Raw genomic sequence first — 15091 nt, 5'->3', positions numbered from 1 at the left:
TCCTCAAGAAATATAAGAATCCACTGGGCATCTGTGTCCATAATAGTCTATCTGTAAATTAAATACTACTTTGGTTGGGTTGATCTTGTAAGCAAATTCTGGCTCTTAGGTTTTTCTTGCTACAAAGGGGTCTATATACAGGGGACAAAACTACATTAGCCCATTTTTAATGTAATATACAGATTATTGCTCCTTCCTGCTCCCTATCAATAAGTGAGTGACAACAATCAGCCATAATGGACAAGTCATACAATGTGAGTATGTGCTAGTGTACAGTATGTGGTCTTTGCATGACCACTGCTGCTACTACCACCAAAATGATATGAATATTCAGCCATGGAACTGAATGGTTGTATCTTTCCAATTTGGCCATAAGCAGGTATGACAAATTTTGATAATCTTGCAAACTGTATATCAACAGGCATAGGCAACTTAAAATCAGCTAAAAGTTGCAGGTAATTTGCATCTTTGCATGCACTGCAAGTCCAAAATTTGAGTTTGCAAAGTTATTTTAATAATATAGCTCCAGAGTTACTGACTACTAAAGGCTCCTCTATAGCAAGTGAGTAAATATATATAATACAGAAATAGCTTATTTTGACGTTTTGATATCTGCCTATGTTTGTTAGATTGGTTCCCAAGCAGTTGCTCAGCATTGGTTACAAAATGATTGGAAATTATTAAAAATTATAAATGAACAGTGTCATGCCAATAACCAAGGTATGCTCTCAAAAATGCAGATTAGGTTTATGTACACATACAGTGCTGTGAAAAAGTATTTCCCCCCTTCCTGATTTTTTATTTTTTTGCATATTACTCACACTTAAATGATTCAGATCATCAAACTAATTTTAATATTACACAAAGATAACCCAAGTAAATCCAAGATGCAGTTTTTAATTTATTATTTCATTTATTAAGGGAAAAAAGATGTTCAAACCTGCCTGGCCCTATGTGAAAAAGTAATTGCCCCTTCCATGCTGAATCATGAATAAACTGTGATTAACCACAATTTTTTGGAAAGCTGAGTTAAACTTCACTTACCACACCAGGCCTGTTTACTGCCAGACCTGTTGAATCAAGAAATCACATAAATAGAAGCTGTCTGAAAAGTGAAGCACGCTAACAGATCACAAAAAGCAACACGTCATGCCACAATCTAAAAAGATTCAAGAACTGATTAGAAACAAAGTAATGTACATGTATCGGTCTAGGAAGGGCTTCAAAGCCATTTCTAAGGCGTTGGAACTCCAGTGAACCACGGGGAGAGCCAATAACCACAAATGGAGATAACTTGGAACAGTGGTGAACCTTCTCAGGAGTAGCCGGCCTACAAAAATTACTCCAAGAGCATGATGACGACTCATCCAGGAGGTCATAAAAGAACCCAGAACAACATCTAAAGAACTGCAGGCCTCACTTGCCTCAGGTAAGATCAGTGTTCACAATTTAACAATAAGAAAGAGACTGGGCAAAATGGCATCCATGGGAGAGTTCCAAGGCCAAAGCCACTGCTGACCAAAAAGAAGACAATGGCTCATCTCACATTTACCAAAAAACATCTTGATTATCCCCAAGACTTTTAGGCAAATATTGGACCTGGACGACTTACCATAATTGATGGAACCATGAATTCTGAGCTCTATCAGCTTTATCAGAAAACCCTAAAGGAGAATGTCCGGCCATCAGTTCGTGACCTCATGCTCAAGTGCACTTGGGTTATGCAGCAGGACAATGATCCGAAGCACAACAGCAAGTCCACCTCCAAATGGTTCAAACAAAGCAAAATTTAGGTTTTGGAGTGCCCTAGTCAAAGCCCAGACTTAAATCCAATTAAGATGCTGTATCATGACCTTACACAGGCCGTTCATGCTGGAAAACCCTCCAATGTAGCTGAATGAAAACAATTCTGCAAAGAAGAGTGGGCCAAAATTGCTCCACAGCAATGTGAAAAACTCATTGCCAAACGCTTGATTGCAGTTGTTGCCGCCAAGGGTGGCACAACCAGTTATTAGGTTTAGGGGGCAATTACTTTTTTCACATAAAGCCAGGCAGGTTTGGACAGCTTTTTTGCCTTAATAAATGAAACCATCATTAAAAAACTGCATTTTGTATTTACTCGGATTATCTTTGTGTAATAATAAAATTTGTTTGATGATCTGAGTCATTTAAGTGTGACAAATATGCAAAAAAGTAGAAAATCAGAAAGGGGGCAAATACTTTTTCACAGCATTGTATGTAGCTCATACATACATCAGTGTTTTTCTGTTCCTCTTCTAGGGACATTTTGTTGAGCTAGTCTGATTGTTGATTAACATTTTACAAGCTCAGGTCAACAATGACATGTTCAAAAATCTGAGTATTCCCTTTAAAGCTGGAGGCAAATACAAAATCCTGTCGATCGGTTGATACCGCTGTGAAAGAACGAGGTGCTTGGATATAGATCTCTTTGAACTTCTCAAAAGTCTTCTTCTCAGGATCCCACTGGTAAATCTGTGAAAAAGTATAATCACTGCCCAATGCTAAGTAATGCCTATCTTTAAAATTAAAGGGCTGTAATGCCATTGCTCCACGGGATGGTAAAGCCTGAATTTCAACAAATAGCTTTCCATTCCATCTCATGATTTTAGAGTCCCCAATAAATCTGGTCAATGCAATATAAAGTTCATCTTTCATTTTGAAGCTCTTAACTGCTAGAACGTCTTCCATATTTGGAATGTCACTATGGGGGGTGAACTTCTTTGTACTTTTGTTCCACTGCAAAATTAGAGGTACTTGAGACCGACTGGATAGCACAAGATGAGGTTTATCATCAATTTCAACTAATTCTGCATCAGTATCTCGAAACCATTCATGGAGAGACTGATAGGAATAAAACCCTTTCCCATTCCACTTATACACTGTAGTCAGCCCAGCCTTTGAGCTGTCAGCAATTACAAAAAATGTTTCACCTTCAATTTGAAAAAGTTCAATATCATTGGGTTTGGATATACGGGAGACTTCAATGTCTTGAAACTTGGTGAACTTGGCCCAACTTTCATCATACTTGTATATGTGAGAGCCACCAAACAGCTGAGCTACCACCATGAACACCTGGTCATCGATAAGTATGGCTTTGCATCCAACAATGGACTGACCTGTCCAAAAAAGATATAAGGTTACATTTGTAAAACCATTTAGTTTGTAAGCTTGTAAGCTAGCTTTCAATCACCAAGTTTTCTTTTAGACCAAGACAAATAAAATATATAATATATAATGCAAAAAACTAATATGCAAAAGTCACCTTCTATGAAAGCTACGAATGTCTATGAATGTCAGAACGGTCAGTATAATAAATACTAAAGAACTAGTTTCAATCAATTATTTTCTCTGTTTTTTCTGATTACAAGGCATTCAACTACATGTATGTTTAGATACACAGTTATGTTATTGCTATGTGATCAAAAGCCAGCCTTTTCTATCACCAAATTATCTTTAAAATCAAAAATCACCTAAAAGACAACACAAAAGAAAAGAAGACACCCCAGGGTATTTAGTAAGGTATATATTGTACAACTGGCACAAATATTTTTTATTGTAAAATGACAAAAAAAATATATGAACATTGTGTCAGGATGGGAAACTTGACAAACAGATGTTAATTGTCTGTGCTTTTATATGTCTACCTGATGTATGTGCCTTTTTGATGAGATTCCCTTCCCATATTGTCCCAGTGATGAACATACAAATGACTGGAAACCTTCTAATTGGAACCACTGATGGCAATAAAAACAGAAGTTTTTAATCCTCCAGTCTATCTCTAAACCAACAAAAAAGTATTGGCTGGAGTTAGGCTTTGAATTAAAATAAATTATATGTATTACCTTCACTGGTAAAACGAATGATTCATTTGTTAATGCATTAGAATATAAATATTGTATATTACAAATATGTAATATACACATTAGACAGAACACCAGTGTTATTTTAGTCAACTAAAATACGACTAAAACTAAAACAATTCAGAAGACTAAAATACAACAAAAATGGCATTTTAGTCAAAAGACTATAGCTAAAACTAAATTGAAATTTGACTATTCACTATTTGAATATTTGATTTAACACTGGTTATAAATCACAACAGCTAAATCTGTGTCTATAGTGCATGTTCAAACCTAATATAATAAATTATAACAAGTTATTAGATTTATTTACTCCAGGAGTATATAATGAGTTTGGAAAATTCTAGGGAAATGCTTAAATAATGCATTAATACTTCACTAAACCCATTAGATTTTAGTCAACTAATATGATTTTAGTCGAATTAAATGTACTGGAGATTAAGTATTTTAGTCAAAAGACTATGACTAAAACCAAATCGAAATTTGACTTCAAAATTAACACTGCAGAGCACCAAATTCTAGATGTTGCAGATGAATTATATGAAACTTTTAAATCCCCAGTCAACTTGAACTTGTAAAATTATTTTGACTACATAATTACTTCTAACAACAATCATAATCATACTGAAATTACTCAACTTGTCCCCGAAGAGTTTTGAGCTATTGATCATTATCAAGTCTAAGCTTCAAAACGAATATTTTGTTTTGGTGTTGGCGCTGGTGGTTAGAAGTATTTTCTATTTGCTTTGGTCTTGTCTTTATTTTGCAGGTCAAACACATAGGTATGCACATTTCTGGAGCGTCAGTGTGTTTTAATCAGCCCACAGGTGCTTTAAACCATTCTCATCTACCTAAATCTAAAATGCCAGTTCAGGTTTGATGTAGCCTTTAGCCAGACATTAAAAGAATCAATTTATTACAGTACCTGTTATATTGTCGTAGCTTCTAAAGTTCATTTCAATGTGGTCCCACTCAAGAATCATGCAGTTCTCCATGCTTGGTTGTGCTATTGCCACAAATACATCATTCTTATACTGAAATGTATCCATTGACACAGACTGATAGGTCAATATCTGATGGACAACAAAATCTGAAAATAAAGTAAATAAAGTTGAATTATCTATGTAAAAGTTACATGGATTTTGTAAAATGCATGCGGCAAGCCCTTTGAAAGAAAATACTTTTCCATAAAGCTTTTGGCTACTAGCTTTGTTGCCAAAAGTGCTGAATTGCCCAGGACAGTCCTGAAAATCTGACCTATGTCCCACTATGTGATTGCCCTGGGCAAAATCCCAAAAATGTACCTCTGTCCCAGGCGGTGAAACAAAACACTGTCATCCCTTCCCTACCTCCTCCCCACTTCCTGGAAGTCAGGTGCTGCCTGTCCAAACGCAGATTGGTCAGTGCTGAGAGAGGGCATGACCAGCCAAGGGTGATCACGCCGGCTGGTGATGTCTTGAGCCGCTCAGACTGTTAGTGTCAGCGGCTGCTGCGGGGATCCGACAGGGAGCAAGAGGAGCAGGGATGGATACTGAGAGCCCAACCGGAGGAGGAGAGAGATTTGGAGTGAGCGGGGCATCCAGAGGCCTGAGTTTTTAATAAAGCGGGGGTGTCGTGAGGTGGAGCAGAGGACTGTGGAGGACTGAGGCAAACCAGCCACCCAGACGGAGCAGAGAGGCAAACAGAGTGAGTGGGCGAACCAACAGACCCAGACAAGCAGAACCGCAGCCAGCATCATCTATCGCCAAGTCAGGTAATTTAAATGCCTGCTACAGCTGCTCATGTGATCTGGGGAGGGGCTTTGTGGTTGGGTAGTCTTTAATTTTTTTTTGTGAGGGGGAAGCAGTGGGTGGTATAGAAACTAATGGCTGTACTGGGGTGCCCTACATACTAAAAACCTCTGGAAGCTGCCCTACATATTACTGACCTCCATACACTGCCTTACATACTGCTGGCCCCTGTACACTGCTCTACATATTACTGATCCCTGTACGCTGGCCTACATACTACTGACCCCTAGATATTGCCCCGCATCCTACTGACCTCTGTACATTGCCCTACATACTACTGACCCCTGTACACTGCAATACATACTACTGATCCCTGTACACTGCAATACATAATACTGACCCCTGTACACTGCTCTACATACTACTGACCCCTGTACACTGCAATACATAATACTGACCCCTGTACACTGCTCTACATACTACTGACCCCTGTACACTGCAATACATAATACTGACCCCTGTACACTGCTCTACATACTACTGACCCCTGTACACTGCAATACATAATACTGACCCCTGTACACTGCTCTACATACTACTGACCCCTGTACACTGCAATACATACTACTGACCCCTGTACACTGCAATACATAATACTGACCCCTGTACACTGCTCTACATACTACTGACCCCTGTACACTGCAATACATAATACTGACCCCTGTACACTGCTCTACATACTACTGACCCCTGTACACTGCAATACATAATACTGACCCCTGTACACTGCAATACATAATACTGACCCCTGTACACTGCTCTACATACTACTGACCCCTGTACACTGCAATACATAATACTGACCCCTGTACACTGCTCTACATACTACTGATCCCTGTACACTGCTCTACATACTACTGACCCCTGTACACTGCAATACATAATACTGACCTCTGTAAACTGCTCTACATACTACTGACCCCTGTACACTGCAATACATAATACTGACCCCTGTACACTGCTCTACATACTACTGACCCCTGTACACTGCAATACATAATACTGACCCCTGTACACTGCTCTACATACTACTGATCCCTGTACACTGCTCTACATACTACTGACCCCTGTACACTGCAATACATAATACTGACCTCTGTAAAGTGCTCTACATACTACTGACCCCTGTACACTGCAATACATACTACTGATCCCTGTACACTGCAATACATACTACTGATCCCTGTACACTGCAATACATACTATTGACCCCTGAACACTGCAATACATACTACTGACCTCTGTATGCTGCCCTACCTACATTCTCTATTTACAATTACCATATTCTCCACAATGTAAGTCATTTCAGACTCTATTTACCACACTCCCTTTGCCACACCCACTATTTAGCATGATTTAAACTACACCCATTTTTTGCCATATTTTCACTTCTGCTAGAGTGGTTCTCAACTCCAGTCCTCGGGACCCACCAACAGGCCAGATTTTAAGTATTACCTTGGGGAGATGCAGACTAGAATACTGCAATCACTGAGGAGCAAGTGATATCACCTGTGATGTATTTCAGCTATCTTGCAAACCTGGCCTGTTGGTGGGTCCTGAGGACTGGAGTTGAGAACCACTGTGCTAGACCATGTCTACAAATTAATGCCCTGCCTACAGAAAAAAAAAATGTCCGTAAAAATATTTATAGAAAGTTGGCAACTATGTATTAGCAGAAAATGTAAATATTTCTCAGACAGCAACACACTGGGGTTGATTTACTAAAACTGTAGAGTTCAAAATCTGGTGCAGCTGTGCATGGTAGTCAATCAGCTTCTGACCTCAACTTGTTCATTTAAGCTTTGGCAATACAACCTGGAAGCTGATTGGTTTCTATGCAGAGCTGCGCTAGATGTTGCACTCTCTAGTTTTAGTAAATCAACCCCACTGTGTATAAACACTGCAGTATTTTTCAGCAATGTTCCCTAACCCAACCAGTGCTTGAGGTGAAACGTCTTCTACTGTCATAACATTTTTTGCTTGGACTTCTCTTTTAAAATGCCAAATATACATTATGAGATTTAAACTAACACAGAATAAAAAGAGTGTTGTGGCGGTACAGATGACCAGTTCTGCAAGTCTCTGCTTATAGTGAACAAATTTAATCTCCAACTTACCTGTTGTTATGCATTCTGAATCGAAACTTGTCACATCATTCAGTTTCTTTTCTTGGTATTCAGGAGGACCAACACAAACCACATCAGACACGGTAGAGTTTGTCATCTTCAGCCAAGAAAACAGCCATTTGGCCTTGCAGTCACACTCAAACATATTGCCCCTTAAATCCCTACAACAAAAAGATAAATGAAGAAGACAAGTAACAGCCAATTACCCCAATAGATATCTTAATTATAGACGATCTCAAGGCACCCTTTAAATTATAGACAGTCTTGAGGCACCCCATTCTAAAATGTAAAAAACTATTCTAATAGTTTTACACAATGCGGTAACATCCACACGTAGGACATTCAACATTAGAGGTGATTTATTCTTCCAAAGCAAACACACTTTTGCACACTGGTACTGACTAGTATTCCTATGTTTCTCCTCTCCCTTAATTTCTCTCCATCAGTCAGCTAATGTGACCCCAGTGCTGAGGGAGAGAGGCCGAGGAGGGTCAAACAAGGATGCTGGGAAAGGCAACAGACATCCTCCTTATTAATTGAGGATATCATTGGTTGTTAGAATGCCAAAGTCTCGAAAGTCATAATGGTGCATAATGAAAACCCATGGCTTTTTCTAACTAAAAGGCAGGCTTCATCCATCAGCTGGCTTGTATACAATTTTTGATTCATTTTAAGGCTTTTACTAAGGCACCCACGAAGAAACCTCGGGGCACCCCAGGGTGCCTCGGCACCCTGGTTGAAAAGGCTGTCTTATGCTGTGTACACACGAGCGGACTTTCCGACCAGACTGGTCCGATGGAACGAATCCATCGGACAATCCGATCGTGTGTGGGCTTAATCAGACCTTCAGCAGACTTTTTCTGTTGAAAAACCGGATGGACTTTAGATTTAGAACATGTTTCAAATCTTTCCGATGGACTCAAGTCCAATCGAAAAATCCGTTTGTATGCTAGTCCAACGGACAAAAAATGACGCAAGGGCAGCTATTGGCTACTGGCTATGAACTTCCTTATTCTAGTCCGGTTGTACATCATCACGTTCAAAAGACCGGACTTTCGAACGGACTTTAGTGTGTGGGCAAGCCTGTCGTAACTCCGTCGAAAGTCCGTCAGAAAGACCGTCAGACGTTTGATGCTCAAAAGTTCGCCGATGTGTACACGGCATTAGAGTATGACAACAAACATTAAAGTTGTTTTTTTCCTCTCTGTAAACCCAACATTTCATATTCCTGATATGTGGCTGCTGTACCATGTACTTGTATGAAAAAGTATCCTGTTTTCTCTGTATTGCTTCCTTTGTGTGAAATCCTTAGTGATTCTGCCAGTGCCTCTGCTCAGACCACACTAGTCATGAGAGCACAGTATGGCTAGTTCTCTGGCTGTGCTGGGAACTCAGCCTGCCCTCCTCCAATGATCAGACATGTCTTGACCCCTCCCCATAGCCTTTCACTGGGAAGTTCGGTGTGTCACTGTTTCTCTTCCCCCACCTCTTTCGCAGCTGAGAACAGAAGGAATTCAATTACTTACAAAAAAGGGGAAAAAAAGGGTTTATAATTCTTTATTATATCTATACACAAATGTTTTGCCTTTCACTTCCATTTTAAACTGAATGGGTTGTTTTACAAGGTGAGGGTTTACATATACTTTAATTTGTTTCTGCACATTTTTCTCTTACTGCCTGATCTCTATATAGAGTACTTTTTAAGGGGAGCCTAGAGTTTAGCTTTAATGGAGAAAAAAAGGATTTTCAGCAATGCTTGTACTTCATCACACCTGTTTAATTGGGCTTGTGATTTCACCACTGAGTGTAACTCACTTAAAACTGAACCTACAGATATCATAGAATTCTTGATGTATAGCACAAAGGGACCTATTCAATGTCAAAACATGCGAGGAGAAAGATAAACTGACAGCGCACTGACTTTCCTTTCGTCTGGATGGAATATGAGGCTAAATAGTACACTTGATGACAGAAGACTGTCTATTCCTTTATAGATGCTAATTCACTTTATTCATATGTAGAGAAAATGCAGAAACAATGTGCAGAAGGTAATGCAGGATCAACCCACACACACAAAGTATTTTATTTGTGTTTCTAATTCAGAGTGGTCAGATGCAGTGGTGGCAAGTGGTATATTTTTTTAGGGGGGCGGGGGGGGTTTCAAACAGTGCACATACACCCCCCCGGTCGGGTCCCGCCCCCCTCCCCCTTGGTCAGTCGCCTGTAACACTTACCCAGGGCAGCGCTTCCCTCCAGGCGGTGGGCGGCCATCTTCCCCTGCATCTCCTCCTCGGCATCGCGGCGATTTCCTCGCCGCGTGTCTCCTCCCTCCTCACATACTAGCACATTATGAAAGACTTACCTTGAAACTTAGCCCTCCAGCGGTGCACTGTCACCATTGACAGGGCTTAGATCTTCACCTGGTCTTCCTTCCATGTTTGCTGGCTCCGGTCCTTTGAATGGCTGAGCAGCAATGATGTCACCCCTTTACGTCACTGTTTATGGCACAGGGCTCTGAAGGAACAGCACGGGTATGCCGTTCTTTCAGAATGCATGTGCCAGTTACATCTCCGGCTGCAGAGACACTGAATATCTCCTAAGCGGTGCACATTTAGGGGATAGTCCTTGTACCTACAGGTAAGCTTTATTATACTGTAAGCTTACCTGTAGGTTGAAGTGTCCAATTGGACTTTACTACCACTTGAAAGAACGTTTAAGCCATGTTAAAATGTTGGTGAAGTTTGTAGCCATCGCTGACAGCATTATAGTTCTACACATAACTCTTCATTGTTGAAAAGGGAAAAGATAATTGCTCTCCACATGGCGACCACAGGGGTAAATAGCAATTGGAACAAGTTTTGTAACTGTGGGAACCCACAGATATGAGATTGTCACCCTCATATGCCCCCAAACCATCAGGCAACTGGCATCTAAAATCAATGGATACCTAGAGTCAATCAGGCCTACGTACCAAAAGACAGTCATACAAATCAAAATAACCACTGGAAACAATATTCATACTTTTATACGCATAAAGAAGTCAGAACATAAGAGAGAAGGCAGTTTGCTTGCAATGAGTTACCATAGTTTCCACACTGGCTTGATATATAAACCAAATCTGTATTGTAGATTAGGCCCTTACACTCATTTAATTAGGCCTTTCCCTTACACAGTGTACTAAATAGAGAGACCTAGATTTAAGTTGCATTATTTATGCTGTGGGAAAAAGAGCATTAAAAGTACATTAGCGGATCCAGTGCAATACACTTATAAAAATACATTAAGAGTTCCATTAACATTATGGTTTATAGATATGGGTTGAACATTGTGAAAATAAATTAGAGCTAGGCCAGTGATCACCCATGAGGTTTAGAGAATGGTAGCCCCAGGGAATCATGGGAAACTAAGTTCAAGATTCACGAGTAATGAAATGGCAAACCTCAAAAAGCAAGCACATTTGAGGGAGAATACAGATGCGTGTGCCTCTTAGCAGATATACATGTTGGGGTCTAATTTAAAAAAATATGCTGTGCACACGTCTCAAGCATATGCACAGCTATCATGAATAATCCCTGTAATTTGCCCCCCTAATACTTACCTGAGCCCATCTCGATCCGGTGATGTTGCACAATAGACTCAGCTGCCCGGGACTCTAACTCCTCATTGGCTGAAACGCTAGCGCAGCGCCACTGGCTTCCGCTGCTGTCAATCAAAGTCAGTGAGCTAATGAGGAGAGAGAGGGGACGGGGCCGGGCCACAGCTCCATGTCTGAATTAACACAGAGAGCTGCGGCTCAGCTCGGGTGTCTCCATAGCAAGCTGCTTGCTGTGGGGGCAGTCAACAGGATGGAGGGGCCAGGAGCAGTGAAGAGGGACTTGAGACGAGTAGGTAAGTATGCCATGTTTGTTATTTTTTGAACAAAAAAAAAAAAAACAAGACTTTAGTATTACTTTATTTAATGCTTAAGTGCTAAACACGCCTAGTGTTTCTATGGGTTAAGGTACGTCTGGTGTTTTTTTCTGCTGAAGTGCTTCTCTCCTGAGAGTGCCAGTGATTTTTTTCTGCCTCTAAACGCCTGTGAAGACTTATGTGTGCATGGACTAACATAGAGGGGCATTTAGAGGCAGAAAAAGAGTCAAACTTAAAAGTGGCATTTTTGAAGCCCATTGTGTCCAAACACTTTCCACTCATTCAGAAACTGCAAAACATTCTCTGAATAGTGCCCATGTCGAGCGGCCAACCTTCTGTGTTCAGAATGCAGCAGGACAACTGCTTGGACCCAGAAGCAAGAGGAGATCACTGAAGTATCGGTGTCTACTTTAATGATTTTCAGCTTCCAGGGACATCGACCAGTATGGTATATACATAGATACATTGGTCTAAGCTGGACCAATGTAACTATGTATAAAATATCCATGACTATGGTATGGTTTATACCAAACCTATGTTAAACTTCTAAATACCCAATACCTTACTTAACCTCTAAAATAACCAGACCACCAATTTTGGAGTAAATTGGCCACACTTGGCCACTTTATTAAACATTTTTTAACCATAACTTTTTCTTAGGTAAACACAATATACCATCAGAAACATTTTAAACCATTGTCAGGGATCCCTGGAGGCACCGACCACATTTCACCGTATCAGCGTGTCCACACCCATCTCCCAATGGCAGTTAGACCTTAGTTAACTGGCATCAACCAAGGATACCATACCGATAATGGTTCCCCACTTCCATCACTTTATTCTTAATTTCCAATGCATCCAAAGATCCCCAACCGCCACAGATCACAGGTGTGAAACCTTACATCAGTGGGCGCCCCACACAACGCAGAGCCCGCTGTACCCCATCCTCCAGGCCCAGACACCACAAATCAATGCCTACCGCATTAAGGTGGACCCCATCCCCCCTTAGGTACCTGTACTGCCGCGTACACATGATCGGACTTTACGGCATACTTGGTCCGGCCTACCGGATTTCGTCGGACAATTCGATCATGTGTGGGCTCCAGCGGACCTTGTTTTCTCAAAAGTTTGACGGACTTAGATTTGAAACATGTTTCAAATCTATCTGACGAACTCGAGTCCGGTCGAAAAGTCCGCTCGTCTGTATGCTAGTCCGACGGACAAAAAACGACGCTAGGGCAGCTATTGGCTACTGGCTTCCTGAACTTCCTTGTTTTAGTCCGGTCGTACGTCATCACGTACAAATCCGTCGGACTTTGGTTGATCGTGTGTAGGCAAGTCCGTTCATTCGCAAAGTCCATCGTAAAGTCCGTCGAAAAGTCCGCCGGGCAAAGTATGACGTAAAGTCCGGTCGTGTTTACGCGGCATAAGTCTCCACCTCTAGTTCCCGATGTCGAACCACTAAACCTCCATTGCGTACTATAAATCGACCCACCTCCTTATTCACTTTGATCCGTGTTTTATTGAGTTTTTCTATAGACCTGGCAAACCGCCAGGACATACGGCCCACATGTCTGACCACACGACCATAGTCCGGGGAAAATCAGTACGGATCCTAAGGACATCAAATTTTATATCCCTGATAAGGTGGCGCATGGATCTAACCCCCAAATCATTACCCCCAACATATGGGACTAACACATCCGGAGCGCGATCCAAACGGCGTACTTGTGGATTTCCGGTAGCACGCTGCTCCACAGCATGCCAGGAACTCTGATCCACCGCACCATAGCGACCTCTCTCGGCACTCCCAACTGGCGGCCGTTTGGGCGTACATCCGCCCTTCGAGCCCCCCAAAAGACAAATGAATGTCCCATAATCCATACGAGACCAACACCGGCATCTGAAATAAAACAGTTTTGTAGCATGTAGAAACTAATAAACCACAAACCCCAACTTATACACAACAGCACATGACTAACCCAGTTCATCTAAACCAAGTGAGGGCATATATAAAGTTTAAACCGATCCGATTCCCACCGCCCTATACGCTTAATGACTGAACTGTCCAATCCCCACCTGGCTGCTTCTGTGGCAGACCCAATGCGGAAGGAGTGAGAAGCGTAAACGGAAGGATCATGACCTGTCGATAGTAAACAATGACAAAAAACGGAAATTAACTGATACCGGGATAACGAAGAGCCATCCCGATGAACCAAAAAGGAACCCTTGCTCGCCCGGTGGCAACCCAAGAACTGCCGTATAGCCGCAACCGGGCAGGACCACCAGGGATAGCATACACATGCACATACTTACCCTTACCCGCCCGATCTGTTTTAGACCCGCGAAGAAAAAGGGCTACAGATGCAGAACCACAGTGAACATCCCCAAACTGAAGTCCCCCATGCGCACGCCTAGAAGAACTAACCAGCTCACCTAACTGAAAGGCCCCATAAAAAGCCAGAACAAATGCAACTTTAAACAACACAGCTTCATAATCTGAAGTACACACGTTACATACCTCCACCAGCAGCTGCTCCAGTATGGACAAAGTGACCGGGCGCCTACTGTCTCTACTTTTTGCCCCTCTCCTATACCCCTTCAAGGCTTGCCTGACCATAAACTCTCTTGTGGCATCACTTTCCCCCGTCATTGTAAACCAGAATGCTAACCCCGCCATCTTGCGATCTATAGCAGAGGCTGACACCCCTCGTTCATAATTCAACCCAATGAAGTACAATAAGGCTGTCACTCTTCCCACTCCAACTCCACTGTCCACCCGTCCTAGCAACCCACACTATTCCCGCCAAACTTTAGCGTACGCTGCCCATGTACTCGCACAAACCGAATTTCTGATCAAATCCGCGATGATTCCAACGGTATTTGCCACAACTCTGGAGGACAGGGATTCCCGTGCTGCTCCGCTGCAGGTGCCACCGCCCGGAATCTGTCCCACTGAAACCGAGACAAAGCATCAGCAACAGTGTTAGATGTGCCCGGAATATGCACAGCGTACAGAAAAACATTAAACTGCAAACAACGCAACACCAGGTGCCGCAACAAACACACCACTGGCATTGAAGAGGCCGTCACTTGATTAATGACCTGAACTACCTCCATGTTATCGCAGTGCAATCTTATTTTCCGATTCCTGAGAACCTCCCCCCAAATTTCCACTGCCACGATAACTGGAAATAGCTCCAAGACCAAATTCCTGAGGAAACCCACCTTACGCCACTCCTCCGGCCACCACTCAGCACACCACCGCCCCCCCAGGAAAGCCCCGAAGCCAGATGACCCAGCCGCGTCGGTATAGAATTCCAGGTTGTAATTACTAACCAGGCCCTCCATCCACAACGCCCTGCCATTATAGGAATCCAGGAAG

General features: G+C 42.0%; 1 protein-coding gene across 2 annotated transcripts in view; it reads right to left on the bottom strand.

Moving 5' to 3' along the window:
* Positions 1–220: 220 nt before the first annotated feature.
* The window catches only part of LGI2 (leucine rich repeat LGI family member 2), a 100279-nt gene continuing 85408 nt past the window's right edge, over positions 221–15091 (bottom strand). For both annotated transcript variants that reach the window (XM_073609217.1, XM_073609224.1), the window contains 3 exons: positions 7789–7958; positions 4807–4971; positions 221–3137 (listed from right to left, as the gene is read on the bottom strand). In XM_073609217.1, coding sequence (XP_073465318.1) covers positions 2320–3137; positions 4807–4971; positions 7789–7958 — 1153 coding nt within the window. In that variant the 3' untranslated portion in view covers positions 221–2319. The remainder of the gene's footprint in view (positions 3138–4806; positions 4972–7788; positions 7959–15091) is intronic.

The sequence above is a fragment of the Aquarana catesbeiana genome, linkage group LG01 (assembly GCF_042186555.1).
Source record: "Aquarana catesbeiana isolate 2022-GZ linkage group LG01, ASM4218655v1, whole genome shotgun sequence".
In the NCBI taxonomy this organism is placed as follows: Eukaryota; Metazoa; Chordata; class Amphibia; order Anura; family Ranidae; genus Aquarana; species Aquarana catesbeiana.
Note: the sequence above shows the minus strand (reverse complement) of the source record. Positions and strands in the feature narration are given on the sequence as shown.